Source organism: Oncorhynchus tshawytscha, linkage group LG01 (genome assembly GCF_018296145.1).
Source record: "Oncorhynchus tshawytscha isolate Ot180627B linkage group LG01, Otsh_v2.0, whole genome shotgun sequence".
In the NCBI taxonomy this organism is placed as follows: Eukaryota; Metazoa; Chordata; class Actinopteri; order Salmoniformes; family Salmonidae; genus Oncorhynchus; species Oncorhynchus tshawytscha.
In genome coordinates this window covers 81,277,112-81,302,518 of record NC_056429.1, presented here as the reverse complement: position 1 = coordinate 81,302,518, position 25,407 = coordinate 81,277,112, and the positions used below count along the sequence as shown (strand labels likewise).

General features: G+C 42.2%; 1 protein-coding gene across 2 annotated transcripts in view; it reads left to right on the top strand.

Annotated features, from left to right (window-relative positions):
• LOC112253652 (Usher syndrome type-1G protein homolog) overlaps window positions 1-24,991 on the top strand; it is a 38,714-nt gene extending 13,723 nt beyond the window's left edge. For both annotated transcript variants that reach the window (XM_024425615.2, XM_042326442.1), the window contains exons 2-6: window positions 1,584-1,809; window positions 20,594-20,824; window positions 21,060-21,221; window positions 21,481-22,205; window positions 23,845-24,991. In XM_024425615.2, coding sequence (XP_024281383.2) covers window positions 1,584-1,809; window positions 20,594-20,824; window positions 21,060-21,221; window positions 21,481-22,203 — 1,342 coding nt within the window. In that variant the 3' untranslated portion in view covers window positions 22,204-22,205; window positions 23,845-24,991. The remainder of the gene's footprint in view (window positions 1-1,583; window positions 1,810-20,593; window positions 20,825-21,059; window positions 21,222-21,480; window positions 22,206-23,844) is intronic.
• The last annotated feature ends 416 nt before the right edge of the window (window positions 24,992-25,407 follow it).

Genomic DNA, 25,407 nt, shown 5'->3' with positions numbered 1-25,407 from the left:
GCGGGCAGTCTGAGCACTGATGGAGTGATTGTGCTTCCTGGTGTAACTTGGGCAGTTGTTGTTGCCATCCTGTACCTGTCCCGCAGGTCTGATGTTCGGCTATACTGATCCTGTGCAGTTGTTGTTACACGTGGTCTGCCACAACTGTCCTTGCTGTCTCCCTGTAGCTCTGTCTTATGCGTCTCACAGTACAGACATTGCAATTTATTGCCCTGGCCACATCTGCAGTCCTCATGCCTCCTTGAAGCATGCCTAAGCAGCCACGTTCACGCAGATGAGCAGGGACCCTGGGCATCTTTCTTTTGGTGTTTTTCAGAGTCAGTAGAAAGGCCTCTTTAGTGTCCTAAGTTTTCATAACTGTGACCTTAATTGCCTACCGTCTGTAAGCTGTTAGTATCCACAGGTTCATGTTCATGAATTGTTTATGGTTCATTGAACAAGCATAGGAAACAGTGTTTATACCCTTTACTGCTCTGCATCACGCACTCCTGCCATCTATTACGCACACCTGCCTTCCCTCGTCATGCCCATCAGCGATACTGGACTCACCTGGACTCAGTCATCACCTGTTTATTTCCTCCTCTATATTTGTCAGTTCCCGTGCTCTGTTCCCTGCTGCTGCATTAATTGTTTTTGTCTGTATTACTCGTTTGCTGATGCTGTTTCTGTCTCCTTCCATGTCCGTTCTATATTAAATGTTTGACTCCCTGTACCTGCTTCATCTCTCCAGCGTCATGCATGTGACACTTTACAATGAAGATCTGTGAAGTTATTTGGATTTTTACTAATTATCTTTGAAAGACAGGATCTTGAAGAAGTTACGTTTCTTTTTTTGCTGAGTTTATATATTAAATAAATAAAAACAAATTATCCCAGCCCCTGTCCCCGCAGGAGGCCTTTTGCCTTTTGGTAAGCCGTCATTGTAAATAAGAATTTGTTCTTAACTGACTTGCCTAGTTAAATAAAATAAAAATATTAATTTTTTTAGAGTAGGGCTGTAAATGTGGAAAAAGTCAAGGGATCTGATTACTTTCCGATGTCACTGTATGCTATGTAAAACAAACATGCCTCGCTGGCATGTAGAATAAGGAGTCACGTTCGACAACGTTTGGCATCTGGACATGGCACAGGTGTTGACCTTGTGGCTCTGTGTAGTCACAGCTTCTCTGGGTGTCTGAGAAAAAAGACTCTCGGTCCATGTGTTGAATAATACATGGTAACACCACTGTAATGTTTTACCTGCACCCAGTCAATTATTGATCTCACCACAACGGGGGGAACACAGGAAGGGGAGGGACCCTGACCCGCAAAGCAGGAAGTAAAATATAATTCTCTGTGCAAACCCTGTGTCACACACAAGTACATACACTATGGCCCCGTTTCCTGGAATTAGGTTACACCTATTCGTAGAATTAAATGTTCTCCATAAACATGCAATAATTTGAGTACTTATTCTGTTGACAGCTGTTGATGTTGATGGCCGATGCTGCAGTAGGAGTAAAAGGCCTACATATGTTTTATTGTGTACTCTGTAACATATGCTCTTAATCCCTCTGTTCCTTTTCCCTCTCTCCCTCTCCCAGAGGTGACCAGGACAAGTGTGATATCTGGGGGAACACTCCGCTCCACCTGGCCGCCGCCAACGGCCACCACAACTGCCTATCCTTCCTGGTGTCGTTCGGAGCCAACGTGTGGTGCCTGGACAATGACTACCACACGCCCCTCGACATGGCCGCCACCAAGAGCCACATGGACTGTGTCCGGTACCTGGACTCCATCGCCGCCAAGCAGTCGGCCCTCAACCCCAAGGTGAGATGTCAGGACCAATGACAACACAGCAAATTCTTTAGTGTCAAAAAATAACTAAATAACACAGAAAGTGTTGAGTCTATGGATCCATATAGACACCGAACAATGTTAAATTAAGACACTGCTTAGTGTAAAGCCTTATTCAAATATTTCCCAGAGTGCGTTGCCTTTCCAGTAAGTTGTAGCATTACCACCCATGACTGTATTTGTTAGTGACAGAGACATAGTTGTTGCATTCATCCATTCTCGGTACTGTGGACTTCACCAAGTGAGATCCTAAAATAAATATATATATATCACACACACACACACACACACACACACACACACACACACACACACACACACACACACACACACACACACACACACACACACACACACACACACACACACACACACACACACTCTCTCTCTCTAACATACACATACATACAGTGCCTTGCGAAAGTATTCGGCCCCCTTGAACTTTGCGACCTTTTGCCACATTTCAGGCTTCAAACAAAGATATAAAACTGTATTTTTTGTGAAGAATCAACAACAAGTGGGACACAATCATGAAGTGGAACGACATTTATTGGATATTTCAAACTTTTTTAACAAATCAAAAACTGAAAAATTGGGCGTGCAAAATTATTCAGCCCCTTTAAGTTAATACTTTGTAACTCCACCTTTTGCTGCGATTACAGCTGTAAGTCGCTTGGGGTATGTCTCTATCAGTTTTGCACATCGAGAGACTGAAATTTTTTCCCATTCCTCCTTGCAAAACAGCTCGAGCTCAGTGAGGTTGGATGGAGAGCATTTGTGAACAGCAGTTTTCAGTTCTTTCCACAGATTCTCGATTGGATTCAGGTCTGGACTTTGACTTGGCCATTCTAACACCTGGATATGTTTATTTTTGAACCATTCCATTGTAGATTTTGCTTTATGTTTTGGATCATTGTCTTGTTGGAAGACAAATCTCCGTCCCAGTCTCAGGTCTGTTGCAGACTCCATCAGGTTTTCTTCCAGAATGGTCCTGTATTTGGCTCCATCCATCTTCCCATCAATTTTAACCATCTTCCCTGTCCCTGCTGAAGAAAAGCAGGCCCAAACCATGATGCTGCCACCACCATGTTTGACAGTGGGGATGGTGTGTTCAGGGTGATGCGCTGTGTTGCTTTTACGCCAAACATAACGTTTTGCATTGTTGCCAAAAAGTTAAATTTTGGTTTCATCTGACCAGAGCACCTTCTTCCACATGTTTGGTGTGTCTCCCAGGTGGCTTGTGGCAAACTTTAAATGACACTTTTTATGGATATCTTTAAGAAATGGCTTTCTTCTTGCCACTCTTCCATAAAGGCCAGATTTGTGCAATATACGACTGATTGTTGTCCTATGGACAGAGTCTCCCACCTCAGCTGTAGATCTCTGCAGTTCATCCAGAGTGATCATGGGCCTCTTGGCTGCATCTCTGATCAATCTTCTCCTTGTATGAGCTGAAAGTTTAGAGGGAAGGCCAGGTCTTGGTAGATTTGCAGTGGTCTGATACTCCTTCCATTTCAATATTATCGCTTGCACAGTGCTCCTTGGGATGTTTAAAGCTCGGGAAATCTTTTTGTATCCAAATCCGGCTTTAAACTTCTTCACAACAGTATCTCGGACCTGCCTGGTGTGTTCCTTGTTCTTCATGATGCTCTCTGCGCTTTTAACGGACCTCTGAGACTATCACAGTGCAGGTGCATTTATACGGAGACTTGATTACACACAGGTGGATTGTATTTATCATCATTAGTCATTTAGGTCAACATTGGATCATTCAGAGATCCTCACTGAACTTCTGGAGAGAGTTTGCTGCACTGAAAGTAAAGGGGCTGAATAATTTTGCACGCCCAATTTTTCAGTTTTTGCTTTGTTAAAAAAGTTTGAAATATCCAATAAATGTCGTTCCACTTCATGATTGTGTCCCACTTGTTGTTGATTCTTCACAAAAAAATACAGTTTTATATCTTTATGTTTGAAGCCTGAAATGTGGCAAAAGGTCGCAAAGTTCAAGGGGGCCGAATACTTTCGCAAGGCACTGTACATACAGTACCAGTTTGGACACTTACGCATTCAAGGGTTTTTCTTTATTTTTTACTATATTATACATTATAGAATGATAGTGAAGATGTCAAAACTATGAAATAACACATATGGAATCATGTAGTAACCAAAAAAGTGTTAAACAAATCAAAATATATTTACATTTTAGATTCTTCAAAGTAGCCACCCTTTGCCTTGATGGCAGCTTTGCAAACTCTTGGCATTCTTACAACCAGCTTCACCTGGAAGGCTTTTCCAACAGTCTTGAAGGAGTTCCCACATATGCTGAGCACTTGTTGGCTGCTTTTCCTTCACTCTGCGGTCCAACTCATCCCAAACCATCTCAATTGGGTTGAGGTTGGATGATTGTGGAGGCCAGGTCACCTGATGCAGCACTCCATCACTCTCCTTCTTGGTCAAATAGCCCTTACACAGCCTGGATGTGTGTTGGGTCATTGTCCTGTTGAAAACAAATGATAGTCCCACTAAGCGCAAACCAGATAGGATGACATATCGCTGCAGAATGCTGTGGTAGCCATGCTGGTTAAGTGTGCCTTGAATTCTAAATAAATCATTGACAGTGTCACCAGCAAAGCACCTCCACAACATCATATCTCATCCTCCATACTTCACTGTGGGAACCACACTTGTGGAGATCATCTATTCACCTACTCTTCGTCTCAAAACCAAAAATCTCAAATTTGGACTCAGCCCAAAGGACAGATTTACACCGATCTAATGTCCATTGCTCGTGTTTCTTGGCCCAAGCAAGTCTCTTCTTATTGGTGTCCTTTAGTAGGGGTTTCTTTGCAGCAATTTGACCATGAATGCCTGATTCACACATTCTCCTCTGAACAGTTGATGTTGAGATGTGTCTGTTACTTGAACTCTATGAAGCATTTATTTGGGCTGTAATTTCTGAGGCTGTTAACTTTTTAATTAACTTATCCTCTGCAGCAGAGGTAACTCTGGGTCTTCCTTTCCTATGGCGGTCCTCATGAGAGCCAGTTTCATCGTAGTGCTTGATGGTTTTTGCTACTGCACTTGAAGAAACTTTCAAAGTTCTTGACATTTTCCCTATTGACTGACCTGGATGTCTTAAAGTAATGATGGACTGTCATTTCTCTTTGCTTATTTGAGCTGTTTTTGGCATAATATGGACTTGGTCTTTTACCAAATAGGGCTATCTTCTGTATACCACCCCTACATTGTCACAACACAACTGACTGGCTTAAACACATTAAGAAGGAAAGGAATTCCACAAATGAACTCTAACAAGACATAATTCTTAATTGAAATGCATTCCAGGTGACTACCTCATGAAGCTGGTGGAGAGAATGCCATAACACCATACGTACAGCATTTCATAAGGCCTTATTTTGAGGGCCTAGTTTTACCCTAATAGAGGGACCTGAAACTCATACACCATCACTTTGAATCAAACCACACCCATCATTATCATATTTCCCAGCATGTTCTATTGCAGGTAGATTTTTAGAAAAATGGTTTCTTTCATTATCTATGTTTGTTCATATACATTGATTAATCTTATGCTACACAAAGATAAATAATACATATTTTTTAAACTAATTCAGTTAGTTAGATTTTTTGCTCCAGTTTAAATGTATAGGTTGTCTCATCATAACCCTACCCTTGGTAGTCATTCTGAATGAAGGTTGAAGGTCAATAAAATATTCCAACTGTTGGACATCCTAACTCTGTCTTATTCCAATAGAAATTACACATCACTTTGAAAACCAACATAATGTGATTTACAGGCAAGGTTGCACATTTTTTGGGGGGCTTTTTCTGGAAATGGAAGCAGGAAATCTGAAATCCTTTTTCGGGTTTGGGAAACTTACTTCCAGGCCTGGTGTATGAACTGTGGTACAAGTATGCACTTATAACGGAAGGTAAACTGGATGACCTTACAGGGTACCACTACAGTGACAAGTGTTTGTACCACTTTAGGAACAAATGTAAAAATATAAAAAAATCTTAGTTTAATACAATGGCTTGAAACTCATGGTTTACAGGCCACATCTGGCCTGAAAGGTCATGTGTAATTCCTATTGGAATACAGCCAATGTGGGTATATTTCAAAACTTTAATCTGCTGCTGCCACCACATCTATTTTCTGTGATTTACATTCCATCTCTGCGGTACAGTTGATAACCATTGCTATGAACGCTAAGAAGCCAACCTTACTGAAGCATAAATCACTCATAGGCCTCGGGCTACTCACAGGGATTCTCTCAGAACCCTTGAACCATCCTCTACTTTTGCCTCAGCATACGTCACCTTATGCACTACTCTGACTGTGGCCATTTCAACCTGCATCTCTTGCACCGGACACTTCCGATTGCCAGCAACATGGGCACCCCTACAGGTAACACACACAACTGTATCCACCAAAACTACACAATTCTCTGTCCTTGTCCTCCTACACACTTCCCACATCTAGGAATCTCCCTCCTACACACTGCTTCTACCCCCAAGCCATAAGACTCCTGAACAGCTAATCAAATGGCTACCCAGACTATTTGCGTTGCTCCCCCCCCCTCTCTCTTTTTACGCTGCTGCTACTCTGTTTATTATCTATGCATAGTCACTTTAACTCTCCCTACATGTACATATTACCTCAACTATCCTGTGCCCCCGCACATTGACTCTGTACCGGTGCCCTCTGTATATAGCCTTGCTACTGTTATTTTACTGCTGCTCTTTAATTATTTTTAATTTTTAACTTATCTATTTTTTACTTAAAACTTATTTTTCTTAAAACTGCATTGTTGGTTAAGGGCTTATAAGTAAGTATTTCACTGTAAGGTTGTATTCGGTACATCTGACTAATACAATTTGATTTGATGCAATATGACCATGAATGACCAAACGAGCTTCAATGCCATACAACACTCCTTCCGTGGCCTCCAACTGCTCTTAAACGCTAGTAAAACCAAATGCATGCTTTTCAACCGTTCGCTGCCTGCACCCGCACGCCCGACTAACATCACCACCCTGGATGGTTCCGACCTAGAATATGTGGACATCTATAAGTACCTAGGTGTCTGGCTAGACTATAAACTCTCCTTCCAGACTCATATCAAACATCTCCAATCCAAAATCAAATCTAGAATCGGCTTTCTATTTCGCAACAAAGCCTCCTTCACTCACGCCGCCAAACTTACCCTAGTAAAACTGACTATCCTACCGATCCTCGACTTTGGCGATGTCATCTACAAAATGGCTTCCAATACTCTACTCAGCAAACTGGATGCAGTTTATCACGGTGCCATCTGCTTTGTTACCTTATACCACCCACCACTGCGACCTGTATACTCTAGTCGGCTGGCCCTCGCTACATATTCGTTGCCAGACCCACTGGCTCCAGGTCATCTACAAGTCCATGCTAGGTAAAGCTCCGCCTTATCTCAGTTCACTGGTCACGATGGCAACACCCACCCGTAGCAAGCGCCCCAGCAGGTGTATCTCACTGATCATCCCTAAAGCCTACACCTCATTTGGCCGCCTTTCCTTTCAGTTCTCTGCTGCCTGTGACTGGAACGAATTGCAAAAATCGTTGAAGTTGGAGACTTTTATCTCCTTCACCAACTTTAAACATCTGCTATCTGAGCAGCTAACCGTTCACTGCAGCTGTACATAGTCCATCGGTAAATAGCCCACCCAATTTACCTACCTCATCCCATACTGTTTTTATTTATTTACTTTTCTGCTCTTTTGCACACCAGTATCTCTACCTGCACATGACCATCTGATCATTTATCACTCCAGTGTTAACCTGCTAAATTGTAATTATTCGCCTACCTCCTCATGCCTTTTGCGCACAATGTGTATAGACTCTTTTTTTCATTTTTTACTTTTTTCTACTGTGTTATTGACTTGTTTATTGTTTACTCCATGCGTAACTCTGTGTTGCTGTCTGTTCACACTGCTATGCTTTATCTTGGCCAGGTCGCAGTTGTAAATGAGAACTTGTTCTCAACTAGCCTACCTGGTTAAATAAAGGTGAAATAAATAAAAAAATAAAAAAATGTTGCACGTGAAACAACGCAGTAGATTTTGCACAAAAGCTCTAACAGGATAACTGATATATCCTAACATGACTTTTAGGGTGGAGATTCTGACTCAAAAGGAATAACAGTAGGGAGCACATGATGCCGCGGAGCTGAGCAGATGTTGACAAACCGAGCTCTTCAAAGTTATTCTATTATTACCTAAATAACAACATTGAAACAATATTCTAACATATTCTAAATTGTCAAGTACTTACCTTCCCAAAGAGCCATGGACCTCCGACCGAGAAGCAAGAAGGACGACCAAAACGTTGTTGATTCCCAAGATAACGATAACGCTACAGCTAGCAAGATTAGCATTAGCCCTCATAACTCAGACGACAGTTCCGGACTGTTGCTCTCAGCCTGCCGACATGCTGGCTGCTCTCCACCAGGAAATGCAGGATGGTAACAAAGGTCTTTCTATGAAAATTGACAAGAAATCAACTCCATTTTTCCATTGACGAACTGAAATCCTCCATGAATGATCTCCTTGAGTTGCACATTAGCACAGTTGAAGATACCATCGCTCGACATGACCAGGTTCTGATACAACTGCAGAAGGACAAAGCCTACCTGAAAAACAAGGTAGATCAGATGGAGAACCAGAGCAGACGTAGTAATATACGTGTGGTGGGATTGAAAGAGGACAGCGAGGGCCGTGACCCGGTCCGTTTCTTCACTCATTGGATCCCGGATGTCCTAGGCATAATCAACCTCACCAAGCCGCTGGTAATCGAACGCGCCCACAGAACATCAGCGCCCGAAACCCCGGCCAGATGAGCCCCCTCGGGCCGTCCTGATCAGGTTCCTCCGTTTCCAAGACAGAGAGAAGATACTGCAACTCGCAAGAGCCAAAGGGGACATCACCATCGATGGCAAGAGGGTCAGCCTTTTCCCAGATATGAGCGCGGATCTCGCCAGACGTCACAAGCAGTTCAGACCTGCCGCCAAAGCACTGAAGAAGAAGAACATCACCGGCTACCTCATCCACCCTGCGCGGATGAAAGTTCAGTACATCGGCCGAAGCCATCTCTTCAACACACCGGGAGAAGTGTTCACTTTCCTCAAAGAACTGAACCGCGTCTGAACCAGGATGGTCTCTCTGGGGAATAAGATTCAGTTTGTTTGTTTTCTCTAATCCGGACTGAACTGCTGATATCTTCTTGGAATTTGGATCCTTTTACCCCGCTATCCGGTCGCTATAATTGATTTGTACATTTTCAACTAACCCTTTTTTTCCCGCGGTGAGTTCTATTACATTTACAGGAGAGTATATTTTGGTTTAGTCCATATCCACTCGGTGAAGCAAATAAGTGGGCTTAGGCCCATTGCTTTCCCCCCCATTTATGTTTCTCTTCAGAAAAGAGACTCAAGCAGCCCTTACCGTGGGCAGTAAATATTCAGCCATAAATATCTATTCACAACATTTGTTTTCACCTTAGAGAGCTCGCAGGTTTTAGTTTACGCCAAGGTTTAGCTAGTAAGAGCAAGATGGAAAGCGAGCAGCAACGTATCTCTACAAGTGTATTCATGTTTGATTGTTGGGATTGTTGTTTTAGTCTGACAATCGGGGTGGGTGGGATTATTATTATTATTATTTTTTCTATGTTTATTGTTGTTTCCTTCCTAAAGAGACACATAGGTCACTTCTGTTTTCAAACCAAAGTTGAAACATTTCCTGACTATTTACATATGAGAGATTTCCATTCGGTTACATATTTGAAACCCAACCTAATGCTTAATCCACTAAAATATGTTACATTCAACGTAAAAGGTCTTAACAGCCCGGGTTAAAAGGAAAAGAGTCTATACATACATTAAGATATTAAAGGCTGACATTGTGTTTTTACAAGAAAGCCAGTGAACACAAGAAATTGAAGAGGGAATGGGTAGGACAAGTTTTTGCGTCCTTTTTTAACGCCAAAGCAAAAGGTACTGCAATTTTGATGAATAGACACATCCCCTTCTGCGTCAACAACACCATCTCTGATCCCTCTGGCAGGTTTGTTTTGGTGCAGGGGCATATGTTTTCAGAGTCTTGGACCCTATTGAATATTTATGCTCATAACTTCGATGACCATATGTTTATTCAGAATGTCTTCCTTCAGGTCGCTCAAGCACCACCAGGATGGCTACTGGTTGGAGGAGATTTTAGATTTTAGATACAGTTCTTGATAGGTCCTCTGATAAACCCTCACTTCTTACCAAAGCCGGCAAGCTCACCATGTCATTCATGAAAGATCTCAATTTACTAGACATCTGGAGACAGTTGCACCCACAGGATAGGGACATCTCTTTTTATTCACACCCACACAAGACACACACACGCATAGATAACTTTCTACTATCGACCCAACTGTTTCATAGAGTGTTAGATATCGAGTATCTCCTCAGATTGCTTAGTGACCATTCTCCTCTGGTATTATCAATCTCCATTCCTACCAAGGTAAATGGAGCATATAGTTGGAGACTAAATTCTACACTCCTAAAGCAACCTGAATTTTGTGCATTCATCAAAGAGCAGATCAATATTTTTACTTTGACAAACAAACCCTCCGCTCCTGACAGTTTCATTCTTTGGGACACATTGAAAGCCTATCTTTGGGGACAGATAATTTCCTATACTAAAGGGCTGAAGAGAAAACACGGTGCGAAACTGAGTGCCCTTGAATCTGATATCTCCGAGCTAGAGAAAACCTACCAAAGAGGCCCGACTAAAGATCTATACAGGCTTTTGGTAAATAAAAAACAAATATAATATTCTGAACACATATCAAACTGAAAGGGCCATCACTAAATCAAAACAGTGTTATTACGAGCTTGGAGAGAAAGCTCACAAAGTATTGGCATGGCAACTGAAAGCAGAGGAAAGTAAGAGGACAATTAATGCTATAGAAACTCTTACTAATGACCCTACTGAAATACTTGTAAGAAATCCTATGAAGACCTCTACACTTCCCATTCAAGCGATGATCTATCAGAGATGGACTCTTTTCTCTCCTCTCTCAACCTCCCATGCCTGTCAGAGGAAGACAGCGAGTGGCTGAGTGAACGCTTCTCAGTTCCTGAATTGAATTATTAAATCCTTACCTTCTAATAAATCTCCTGGGGAGGATGGCTTCCCTCCAGAGTTCTATGAAGAATTTAGGGAGCTGTTGGTCCCCTACCTTATGGAGGTACTTAAAAAAGCCAGGGAAGACGACTGCTTTCCAGAGTCTTTCTCTCAAGCAGTGATTACTGTAATCCACAAGAAAGGGAAAAACCCACTAAAGTGCGCCTCATATAGACCAATATCTCTCCTTAACACAGATTGTAAACTGGTCACCAAGATGCTATCTAAGAGACTCGAGTCATGTTGGTCAACCCAGATCAGACTGGCTTCATAATTAATAGATTGTCCTCCAATAATCTCAGAAGGTTCTTTGATATAATTCATCTTGCTAACAAAAACAAAATACCTAGTGTCGCAGTCTCCCTCGATGCTGAAAAGGCCTTTGATAGGGTTGAATGGCCGTACCTCTTTCGTGTCTTGGAAAAGTTTGGTTTAGGTATCGTGTTTGTAAATTTGATAACATCACTCTACAAATCTCCTAAAGCTAGGATTGCTACCAATGGGATTACTTCCTCCTATTTCCCTCTCTATAGGGGGAACAGACAAGGTTGCCCAATTAGCCCCCACCTCTTTGCCCTCGCCATCGAACCGTTGGCCGAGGCTATTCGAATATTAGAACGTGCCCTGACATACATGGCTTTGAGGTGGGCCCCCGTACCCATAAATTATCACTCTTTGCGGACGACCTTATCTTATTTCTAACAAACGAAGAACACTCCCTCTCTCACTTGCATGTCCTACTACAGTATTATAGTTCTTTCTCTGGATATAAGGTCAATTTTGGTAAAAGCAAAATCTTACCGTTGTCTGTCTTTGACCATCATACCATCAAGCACAAGTTTCCTTTTAGATGGTTGCCTATGGGCTTCACATATTTGGGCATAATGGTGGATGGTAATCTGAACAACCTCTATAAACTCAATCTGGCCAGTTTGTTGCAAAAGGTGGAGGGTGACCTTTGTAAATGGATGGACTCACCTCGCACTACTGGGTAGAATCAATGTAATTAAAATGAATGTCCTGCCCAGATTTCTATATTTGTTTCAATCTCTCCCTATCCCTGTTCCCGCAGCATTTTTTTTCCTCTCTCGACAAGCTGACCAGACGGTTTATCTGGCACGGCAAAACCCCTAGGGTTGGCCTGGATAAACTGACCCTTCATTACGGTCAAGGGGGCTTAAACCTCCCCAATTTTAGAATGTACTACTGGGCTGCACAGTCTAGGTTTCTGGCTCAGAGGTTTGACAATGGTCCCTCTCCCTCATGGTTGAACATTGAAAAGCTTGAGGTAAATGATGACACTGGGGCAGAATTGTTTTACAAATGGGACAGAAAATCTATAAAAACCATCACAGACAACCCTGCATTCTGTCCTGTCATGGTGCAAAATGCATGAGCTGTTCAGACGAGGGGGATTCCTTTCCCCTAAAAACCCTTTATGGAACAATAGATTGATCCCTATGTTTTTCCAGTAGTAACTTTAGACCATGGTCTGATAAAGGTACCACTCTTCTGGAACATTGTTATGAGGAGGGAGTTCTTATGTCTTTTGATCAGCTAAAACAGAAATACCACTTGCCTAACAGGGACTTCTTTAGCTACCTACAACTACGAAACGTTATTAGGGTGACTCTCAAGGGGCAATGGAACCTACCTAAGATGTCACCTATTGAACAACTCTACCACTCAGACCAACCACTGTGCAAGACCATTTCCTGTGTTTACGATGCTCTTATGTCAGGACTAACACTTCCTGGGCTAGATAAACCCTGACTTAGATCGGGAAAAGATCTGGGTATTGATCTTGATGAGGGTCTATGGAGTGACCTATGGTGGTGGTGTTACATCCACATTGAACTCCAGATACAGACCGATCCAGTTTAATTTCCTCCATCAGCTCTATATCACCCCGTCTAGACTGCACAAGTTCAACTCTGATATCTCCTCCCTATGTTTTAGATGTGGCTCAGATGAAGGAACATTCCTCCATTCCACTTGGCAGTGTTCAAAACTACACGGTTTCTGGCGGGGGGTATGCGATACCATATCCTCAATTCACAGGGTTGCATTCCCTTTAGATCCGGAGGTCTGTCTACTGAGTAACTTTACTAACACCAATCTTCGGCAAAGCCATACTATAAAGCTAACATAAATATTGCTAGTGATTGCCAAGAAATGTATTGCCTTGAAATGGAAATTGGATTCCACCCTGCCAGTTGCAATGTGGCTATCAGAAGTTAATAGTTGTATCCCACTAGAGAAAATCACTTACTGCTTGAGGAATAAGTTAAAGACATTTTACAGAATTTGACAACGTTTTATTGACTATATGGAGAATCTCCCCCCACATCACATTGATTGAATCTCTATATAACCCTTATATAATGTTTCACACGTAATGTATAGTATGTAGCTTATATGATCCAATGTTTTATTATTATTATTTTTTATTTTACTCTTTATTATGACTTATTTATTGTATGTTTGTATATATAATTATCTTTTTTTATTTTTTTATTTTACGCTCGTCTGTTACTGTCACTTTATCCTATTGTTGTCTAATATTTTTTCACTTTTGTTTTGAATGTTCTTAATTGGAAAATGCTCAAATAAAAAAATATATTAAAAAAAGGAATGACAGTGACTCCTCTGTTTCACCACCAAGTCTGCGACACACCAAACGGCGGGCGCCACAAATATCAGGAATCTTCAACTTCAATTCTCCAGACTTAACGCTACCCCAAAAATCACTATTTTCAATGGTTTGCAAATAAATTCATAAAAAATCCTACAATGTGATTTTCTGGAGTTTTTTTCTCATTTAAAATTACAGGCCTCTCTCATCTTTTTAAGTGGGAGAACTTGCACAATTGGTGGCTGACTAAATACTTTTTTGCCCCACTGTATGTATGTATATATATATATATATATATATATATGTCCACCTTTATTTAACCAAGTAGGTCAGTTGAGAACAAGTTCCCATTTACAACTGCGACCTGGCCAAGATAAAGCAAAGAATTGCGAAAAACAACAACAACAATGGAAGCTGAAATAAGGCGGAGCTTTACCTAGCACAGACTTATAGATGACCTGGAGCCAGTGGTTCTGGCGACGAATGTGAAGCGAGGGCCAGCCGATGAGAGCATACAGGTCGCAGTGGTGGGTAGTATATGGGGCTTTGGTGATGAAATGGATGGCACTGTGATAGACTGCATCCAGTTTGCTGAGTAGAGTGTTGGAGGCTATTTTGTAAATGACATCGCCAAAGTCAAGGATCGGTAGGATAGTCAGTTTTACGAGGGTATGTTTGGCGGCATGAGTGAAGGATGATTTGTTGCGAAATAGGAAGCCGATGCTATATTTAATTTTGGATTGGAGATGCTTAATATGAGTCTGGAAGGAGAGTTTACAATCTAGCCAGACACCTAGGTATTTGTAGTTGTCCGCATATTCTAAGTCAGAATCGTCCAGAGTAGTGATGCTAGTCGGGCGGGCGGGTGCGGGCAGTAATCGGTTGAAGAGCATGCATTTCGTTTTACTAGCGTTTAACCTCTAGCGTCGAGCAATCCCGTATCCGGGAGCGTAATCATAGCCTCAAGCTCATTACCATAACGCAAAGTTTCCTATTCATGAAAATCGCAAAATAAATGAAATAAATATATTGAAACACAAGCTTAGCCTTTTGTTAACAACACTGTCATCTCAGATTTTCAAAATATGCTTTAACCAAAGTTACACAAGCATTTGTGTAAGAGTACTAATAGCCTAGCATAGCATTAAGCCTAGCATTCAGCAGGCAACATTTTCACAAAAACAAGAAAAGCATTCAAATAAAATAATTTACCTTTGAAGAACTTCGGATGTTTTCAATGACGAGACTCTAAGTTAGATAGCAAATGTTCATTTTTTCCAAAAAGATTATTTGTGTAAGAGAAATAGCTCCGTTTTGTTCATCACGTTTGGCTAAGAAAAAAAAACGAAAATGCAGTCACTTACAACGCCAAACTTTTTTCCAAATTAGCTCCATAATATCGACAGAAACATGGCAAACGTTGTTTAGAATCAATCCTCAAGGTGTTTTTCACATATCTATTCGATAATCTATCAGTGGTGGCAGCTGGCTTCTCATCAGAAGAAAACGGAAAAATACTGCAGCTGGAGATTACTCAATAATTGCGACGGAGGACACCAAGCGACCACCTGGTAAATGTAGTCTCTTATGGTCAATCTTCCAATGATATGCCTACAAATACGTCACAATGCTGCAGACACCTTGGGGAAAACCTGGAAAAGGTAAGCTGACTCCTAGCTCCTCCACAGCCATATAAGGAGTCATTGCCATGAGGCGGTTTCAATAAATGCGGCACTTCCTGATTGTATTTTTATCTGTTTTTTTTCTGTAACATCAGTTCTGTGGCACTCACAGACAATATCTTTGCAGTTTTGGAAACTTCAGGGTGTTTTCTTTCCAAAGCTGTCAATTATATGCATAGTCGAGCATCTTTTCATGACAAAATATCTTGTTTAAAACGGGAACGTTTTTCATCCAAAAATTAAAAGAGCGCCCCCTATATCGAAGAAGTTAAGAGCAGTTGGAGGCCACGGAAAGAGTGTTGTATGGCGTTGAAGCTCGTTTGGAGGTTTGTTAACACGGTGTCCAAAGAAGGGCAAGATGTGTACAGAATGGTGTCGTCTGCATAGAGGTGGATCAAGGAATCACCCGCAGCAAGAGCGACATCATTGATATATACAGAGAAAAGGGTCGGCCCGAGAATTGAACCCTGTGGTACCCCCATAGAGACTGCCAGAGGTCCAGACCACAGGCCCTCCGATTTCACACACTGAACTTTATCTGAGAAGTAGTTGGTGAACCAGTCATTTGAGAAACCAAGACTGTTGAGTCTGCCGATAAGAATGTGGTGATTGACATAGTCGAAAGCCTTGTCCAGGTCGATGAAGACGGCTGCACAGTACTGTCTTTTATTCTTTGCGGTTATGATATCGTTTAGTACCTTGAGCGTGGCTAAGGTGCACCCGTGACCAGCTCGGAAACCGGATTGCACAGCAGAGAAGGTACGGTGGGATTCAAACTGGTCAGTGATCTGCTTGTTAACTTGTCTTTCAAAGACTTTGGTAAGGCAGGGCAGGATGGATATAGGTCTGTAACAGATTGGGTCTAGACTGTCACCCCATTTGAAGAAGGGGATGACCACGGCAGCTTTCCAATCTTTAGGAATCTCGGACGATATGAAAGAGGTTGAACAGACTAGTAATAGGTTTTGCAACAATGGCAGCAGATAATTTTAGAAAGAGAGGGCCCAGATTGTCTAGCCCAGCTGATTAGTACGGGTCCAGGTTTTGCAGCTATTTCAGAACATCAGCTATCTGGATTTGGGGGAAGGAGAAGCTGGGGAGGCTTGGGCAAGTAGCTGCAGGGGGTGCAGAGCTGTTGGCCGGGGTTGGGGTAGCCAGGAGGGAAGCATGGTCAGCCGTAGAGAAATGCTTGATTATTGTGGATTTATCGGTGGTGACAGTATTAACTAGCCTCAGTGCAGTGGGCAGCTGGGAGGAGGTGCTCTTCTTCTCCATATAATTTACAGTGTCCCAGAACTTTTTGGAGTTAGAGCTGCAGGATGTAAATTTCTGTTTGAAAAAGCTAGCCTTTGCTTTCCTAACTGACTGTGTATATTGCTTCCTGACTTCCCTGAAAAGTTGCATATCACGGGGACTATTTGATGCTAGTGCAGAACGCCACAGGATGTTTTTGTGCTGGTCGAGGGCAGTCAGGTCTGAAGTGAACCAAGAGCTATATCTGTTCTTAGTTCAAATTTTTTTGAAAGGGGCATGCTTATTTAAGATGGTGAGGAAATTACTTTTAAAGAACAATCAAGCATCCTCTACTGACAGGATGAGGTCAATATCCTTCCAGGATAACCGGGCCAGGTCGATTAGAAAGTGTTTTAGGGAGCATTTGAGGGGTGGTCATTTGACCGCGGACACATAATGGATGCAGGCAATGAGGCTGAGATCCTGATTGAAACCAGCAGAGGTGTATTTGGAGGGCAAGTTGGTCAGGATAATATCTATGAGGGTGCCCATGTTTACGGATTTGGGTTGTACCTGGTGGGTTCCTTGATAATGTGTGAGATTGAGGGCATCTAGCTTAGATTGTAGGACGGACGGGGTGTTAAGCATATCCCAGTTTTGGTCATCTAGCAGAACGAACTCTGAAGATAGATGGCGGGCAATCAATTCACATATGGTGTCCAGGGCACAGATGGGAGCTGAGGGGGGTCTATAACAGGCGGCAACATTGAGAGACTTGTTTCTGGAGAGATACATTTTTTTTATTAGAAGCTTGAACTGTTTGGGCATAGACCTGGAAAGTATGACAGAACTTTGCAAGCTATCTCTGCAGTAGATTGCAACTCCTTCCCCTTTGGCAGTTCTATTTTGACAGAAAATTATGTAGTTAGAATGGATATCTCAGAATTTTTGGTTGTCTTCCTAAACCAGGATTCACACACGGCAAGGACATCAGGGTTGGAGGAGTGTGCTAAAGCAGTGAGTAAAACAAACTTAGGGAGGAGGCTTCTTATGTTAACATGCATGAAACCAAGGCATTTACGGTTACAGAAGTCAACAAATGAGAGCGCCTGGGGACACACAGGGCCTGGGTTAACCTCTACATCACCCAAGGAACAGAGAAGGAGTAGGATGAGGGTACGGCTAAAAGTTATCAAAACTGGTTGTCCCATGCATTGGACAGAGAATTAAAGGAGCAGATTTCTGGGCGTGGTAGGATAGATTCAGGGCATAATGTACAGACGGGTATGGTAGGGTGCTGGTACAGTGGAGGTAAACCCAGGCATTGAGTGACGATAAGACAGGTTGCATCTCTGGAGATACTAGTTATGCTAGGTGACAACAACGGGTAAGACAACAAGAGCTAATCAGCTAAGACAACAACAGTTAACAGGGCCTGAGTTCGAGGCTGGGGCCGACAGATAAACAAAATAAACTAAATGGAGTACCGTGATTTAATGATCAGTCCAGCAGGCATCAGCTCTGTAGCCAGGTGATCATAGGGTCCAGTGAACAGCAATAGATGAAACAGGGAAGCCGTTAGGTAGTCGTTACTACGCTAGCAAGCGGGAGACACGGCGTACATGAAGATAGCAGGCCGGGGCTAGCAGAAGCGTCTTCACCGACGTCCGGCAAAGGCCGGTTGAGGGCACAATGGATGGAATTAGGTCGGCAGACGTAATGCATCGGCGGGACTCCGTGTCGACAAAGGGTCCAGGCCAATTGGCAAAAGAGATATTGTAGCTGGAGTAATTTTGTTTGCTAGCCGAGGGATGCGCCTGGCTCGAGGCTAACTGGTGCTTGCTTTGGGACAAGGGTGTTAGCCACTATAGCCACTTGGTAGCAGCTAGCTAGCTGCAATGATCCAATGCAAAGGTCCAGAGCTTACGGCAGGAATCTGTTGGTGTAGTGGCCTCCAGTCGTGTTAGTGATGAGTCAGGGAGGCATCAGCTGTGTATCCGAGTGACCATAGGGTCCACTGAGCAGGCCGGGAGATGGGCCTGGCTCAAGGCTAGCTTTGGGGCTGGGCCACTCGGTAGCAGCTAGCTCCCTGCGATGATATGGAGTAATGGTCCAGAGCTACGGCAGGAATCTGGTGATGTAGTGGAGAAAAGCAGTCCAGTATGCTCAGGGTTGACATCGTGCTGTGCAGACTGGCGGGTATTATCCTATTATCCAGGCTAAATGCGGCTGGTGTCTGAGCTAAAGGTAAAGGCCGCTAGCAGTGGCTAACAATGACTTAATAGCTAGTAGCTAATTAGCTGGTTAGCATCTGATGGCTAGCTTCCAATGGAGGTTATAGCTATATGGTCTAAAAATAGCAGATCCGTTTCACATTGGGTGAGTCGGGTTGCCGGATGGTATATTTCATTTAAAAATGGAAAAAGAGATTTGAAATATATAAAAAACAGACAAAAAAAAATACATTTACACGGTACAATTACAAACATGTCTGCACTGCTACGCCATCTTTGATTGCCATATACACACATAATACAGTTGAAGTCTGAAGTTTAAATACACTTAGGTTGGAGTCATTAAAATTTGTTTTTCAACCACTCCACACATTTCTTGTTAATTTCTTGTTGGTGCAGAAAGTGCAAATCAATCCCAGAACAACAGCAAAGGACCTTGTGAAGATGCTGGAGGAAACAGGTACAAAAGTATCTATATCCACAGTAAAACGAGTTCTATATCGACATAACCTGAAAGGCCGTTCAGCAAGGAAGAAGCCACAGCTCCAAAACCGCTATAAAAAAGCCAGACTACATTTTGCAACTGCACATGGGGACAAAGATCGTACTCTTTGGAGAAATGTCCTCTGGTCTGATGAAACAAAAATAGAACTGTTCGTCATAATGACCATTATGTTTGGAGAAAAAAGGGGATGCTTGCAAGCCAAAGAACACCATCCCAACCGTGAAGCATGGGGGTGGCAGCCTCATGTTGTGTGGGTGGTTTGCTGCAGGAGGGACTGGTGCACTTCACAAAATAAATGGCATCATGAGATGAAAATTAAGTGGATATATTGAAGGTAAAGGTGTATGTAAACTTCTGACTTCAATTGTATGTCATTCCCTTCTTGTCACGCACTCTGTTTTATAGACTAAGCTATGAGACTACCTAAACCATATAAACTGGAACAACTGTTTCATTAACGGGTAAAATAAGTCCACGTAACATATTGGATTAGTTTAGATTATTTTCTGGGTAATTTATATTTGAGTAGCATACGATCAATTAATTAACCAATCAATCAATGTACATGCACAAACATAGACATTCAAAAAACAATTATAAAAATATACCTGCAAAAGAGAATGTTGGGAAATATGATATTAAAGGGCGTGGTTTTTGTTGAAAGTGATGCTATGAGTTTCATTCGCCTGTATTAGGCAAACACTAGGTCCTCAAAATAAGGCCTTATGAAACACTTATGGTATTGTGTTATAGATTCTTTTTAAAATTACATTAACATATTAGCTTAGGATCTCGTGAAGTCCATAGGACTAAATGTAGATGAATGCAACAGTCATCTCTCTGTCACTAACAAATACAGTCATGGGTGGTAACTTTACAATTTACTTGAAAGGCAATGCACTCTGGGAAGTATTTGAATAAGGCTTTACACTAAGCAGTGTGAAACACTCTTACGGGGTCTATATGGATCCACAGACTCAACACTTTCAGTGTTGATTTAACATTGTTCATTTTGTTTATTTTTAACACTGGAGAATTAGCTGTGAAGGAACATATGCAGGAGTCCTATTCCATCTTTATTGAGACTACTAAATGCATATTTTGAATCAGTAGGTTGTTAAAAAATATATTATATTTAAATAGTTTTTTAAATTGTAGTCAATTCCACTGCCGCATGCAAACTGCTATGGTGGTATTTGTGGAATTTTAAATTGTGAATAAATAAATCTACCTTTCCTATAAGCTGGTGAGCAAGCTGAAAGACAGAGCATTCCGCATGGCGGAGAGGAGGATAAAGGACTGTGTGAAGATGCAGCAGAAACACCACCAGCGGATGGAGAGGAAGTTCTTGAAGGAGAGTGTAGCGTCGGATAACTCAGATGCCATGAGCTTCACTAGTTATAACAGCAGCAGCACGCTAAACCGCAAACTTCCTCAGTTCAACACTCTCACTTCCAATATGCCATACTCACAGGTCAAAAGCATTTCTTCCTTGCTACTTCACTGTCAATTTCTCATGAATGCATTTCCTATTATTTTGAAAGTCAACGGCAGTTTGAGTAAATAATTTGATATTGTTTTTCGTTCCTGAGTAAGCTCTGGAAATGTCAGCATTATTCAAATATCTTGCCTTACATTTTGTAAATGATCTGTGTTAATGTCCTCTTCTGAGTCCACATTTCGATCTGTGCAATCCTCTCTCTCTATAGGCCACTCTTCACTCCACAGCCAAGGGTAGGACCAAGATTAAGAAGAAGCTAGAGAAGAAGAAACAGGTGGACGGCACCTTCAAGATCTACGAGGATGGGAGGAAGAGTGTACGCTCGCTGTCTGGCCTTCAGCTTGGCCAGGACGTTATGTTCCTCAAGCAGGTAAAATAAGTAGCTAGGTAGAGACACAACACCCAAAACAGTTGGTGAGGTTCTGACTAATGGAAAATACAATTTAGAAAAATAAACACTCTATGCTCCCAAACATTAAATGGGAGAAACCATTACATTTTCCACAGGCTTAGTGAGGAAACCTGGGTTCGCGCCATTAAAATTGTTCTCAACTAGCTTACCTGGTTAAATAAAGGTGAAATAGATGAAATACAAAATGGGTTCCTATTCATTAATGTTCCTTCAACAGGGCACCTATGCCAACTCCAAGGATCGCTCGCGTCTCAACATCCGGGACATGTTCCCTCACCACGGCAACAACCACGATTACCATGACGATGACCATGACGATTATGATGACGACCATGCGGACACCATCTCCCACATTTCCCGTGCCATAAGCGACCCGGGCCTTCACGAGACAGCCTACTCTGAGATCAGCGCCGACTCAGGCCGCGACTCTTTGTTCACCCGGCCAGGTCTCGGAACCATGGTGTTCCGACGGAACTACGTATCCGGCGGTCTCTTCGGGATCGGAGCCCGGGACAAGGGTTTTGCGGCTGTCAGTGAACCTGTAGGCCGGGCCCCTAACGTTCGTCTCCGTGGCCACCTCCCACGTCGCCAGCCCAGCCTGGACGATGCAATAGAGATAGGCAGCATCGGCAGTGCCCTGAGCCTCCAGGAGAGGCACCTACAGGAGCTGCCCTGGGAGGAGGCTGATGTGGGCCTGGACGAGGAGCTGGAGCCTGAAAACGGCCCACTGGAGACCTTCCTGGCCTCCCAGGGCCTGGGGGAGTTCATGCCCATCTTCAGGAAGGAGAAAATCGACCTGGAGGCCCTACTGCTCTGCTCGGACCAGGACCTGACCTCCATACACATCCCCCTGGGACCCAGGAAAAAGCTACTAGAGGCCTGTAAGAGACGGTTGGACACCCTGGAGGAACCAGAGGGCATCGAGGACACTGATCTCTGAAGGTCAGTATTACTTCACGAATTCTATGACAGGCAAAGCACCTTACTTTGATAGCCTACACATGCCTCAAACAATAGAGGGAATCAAGAACACTGAGCTTTGAAGGTCTGTACAGTATATTCTTTAAAGGCCTAATGCCTTTTTTAAAATCTCAATATAAAATAATTTCTGGTTAAAAATTAAGTACCTTACTGTGATTGTTTTCAATCAAATGGTCAAAAAGTAAACAAATAGTTTCTTAGCAAGAGCAATTTCTCAAGCAAGAATTTTGTTGGGACTGTCTGGGAGTGGGAAGAGGAAGTCTGAAAACTAGCTAATTGGCAGAGAGGTTTAGAACTCTCTTTCTTACTGGTCTATTAGCGATGCCACCAGGCAAGCCTAAACTACATCCCACCAAAACAGGCTGACATTTCAAACAGCTCTTAAGGCGTCCGCATGCTTCCCAGCCGAAACCGTTCATGCATATATTATGACAACATTTTGTGACGATTTTGTTGGTTTTGTTCTACGGCAAGGTTTTTTTGGGCTGTTTGTGCACACAAAACATTTTCTCACGGCAAGCTGAAGTTTTGTAGCCGAAGTTTACACCCTTCATCGGGATTGGTCAACAGTAGGGATTCTTCAATCAAGTGTTTGTTGTCATTCAATGAGAGACGACTCGTTTTCTTGCACATTTTTTAACTTGAAGTATACTCAAACAAAACATTTAAAAGATCTCCTCTGCAAAAATGTCAAAATTAATGACAGATTTCTTGAGTTATCTTAGATTAATTCGGACTATTTTGAGGAAGTGTATACTGGTTATGGCATGTCAAGATAGACAAATAGTACTATTACTCGTTTTTCAAGATATGGTATTTTAACTTCGCCTAGCCGAGTTCTGTGAAGAGCAAACCAAACCTAGTATGCGAACACCTTTACACTAACAGGACATTTTCACAATTTCACAGTATTATTCCAACCTCATATTGTGGGTATATATATATATATACAGTATATCACAAAAGTGAGTACACCCCTCACAATTTGGACATTTTCACTTAGGGGTGTACTCACTTTTGTTGCCAGCGGTTTAGACATTAATGGCTGTGTGTTGAGTTATTTTGAGGGGACAGTAAATTTACACGGTTATACAAGCTGTACACTCACTGCTTTACATTGTAGAAGAGTGTCATTTCTTCAGTGTTGTCACATGAAAAGATATACTCAAATATTTACTAAAATGTGAGGGGTGTACTCACTTTTGTGATATACTGTATATATGTATATCGCTATATATATATATACAACACATTATAATAATATAATATAGGCCACTTAGCAGACACTACAGACTGACAGTACAGCAAGTGAATTGATTTGTATCTATTCTTTACTCTTGGGTCAGTACTAGCAGAATTCCTACCTATGTGTGTGGATGTAGATGAATGGGGCCATCTAGCGGAGAGCAGTAAAACTACACCACAGCATGGCAAAATTATATCATTTAGGACTTCAGCTCAAATCAAATTTTATTTGTCACATGCGCCGAATACTTACTATTGAAATAGGCATAAGCTATTATAGTAGAAGTCTTCTATGATTTCTACTACGATTTCTACATTGATTATATAATACTGAACATGTTTTCTTTTGTTTCAGTCACAGAGCAAAGATCCTTTACTGTCATTCAAGATGACACAGGAGACCTAGACTTGGCAGTGAATGTCTGGATCAGTTCTAGTTATGAGATGGTGTTATGATCCACAGAGCCTGGTTCTGATGCCTGTATACCCAGGGACGTTGCTCCCTGCCTTGGGACATAGAGAAGATTACACTGGTCCTGGTAGAGTCCCCAGTGTTCTGGTGCTGTGCATGAGAGGACATCTTTAGTCACATGGCCAAATGGTCTGGTAGAGCCACGGGTGCCATGGGACTGTGCCCACACACATGCTATCACTGGCACACAACCTTGTGATTAGGAATTATTCTCTCCACTCACTGATGCACTCACGTTGCCCATATGTAATGTTGTATTCCATTTGCAAGTGAACATTTCATAATGTTTTGTCTGTATATTTGTGCAAACGTGTAATGTTATTTATTATTTATAGAAATTTTTTAATTTATTGTTTATTACAGACGTTATTGTATAGTTTTGTTACTTTACTGTGTATAATAATGGTACTACAGTTAGCTAAGATGCTAGGATGCCCATGCCCAGACTACAATGTCTTAAAAGGCACCCTATTCCCAATACAGTGTCCTTAAAAACAGAAACGTGAGTATGTCCCAAATGGCACCCTATTCCCTACATAGTGCACTACTTTTGACCAGGGTCCATATGGTTCTGGTCAAAAGTAGTGCACTATCTAGGGAATAGGGTGCCATTTGAGACAGATACACATTTCTGTTTTTAAGGAGAGTTTGTGTTTTTAATGAATATACTGGAACATGGTTCCGTGAGATTATCCGTCAGTCAGTCTGTGTCTTCATCCCAAAAGTACCCTATCCCTTATGTTGTGTACTTATTTTGACCAGTGCCCTTAGGGTTCCCTATGCACTATATAGTGAACAGGGTGCTATTTGGAATGCATTCTGTCTGTGCTAAGGTAACTGTTATCTGGGGTTTGCTGAGGGGCTCCAACCCCGGGGTATAGTGTTTCACAAGAGGACTGCCTGTGGACTGATGTGTATGACTGTGCATGAATGTGTTTGAATGTAACTTCAATGATTATGTATGAATACAAACTTTGGGAAACAAAATAAGTCATGTTTGGATGTACTCTCACACATAACAGTTATAATAAAACCTGTATTACAATTAATGAAAGTTACTTTTTTGACACTGATTGTTAATATCTTGGTAATTGCAACTACAACTGCAACGATGGTTCAGCTGGATAGGTCTTCCCTGCTGTTTCTGTCACTAGTGTTACATTGTGATAACATGACTGACAGCTCCTGTTAGGAATAGAACAACACAGAGTTGATGTAGACTAGAGGGACAAATGAAGGTCTGTCTGATAGCCTAGTGCTCTTATGTCCCCTGGGTCATGTGTGTAGTCTAGAGGGATGAATGAAAGTCTGTCTGATAGCCTATTGCTTCTATGTCCCCTGGGTCCTGTATGTACAGTCGTGGCCAAAAGTTTTGAGAATGACACAAATATTAATGTTCACAGTCTGCTACCTCAGTTTGTATGATGGCAAAATGCATATACTCCA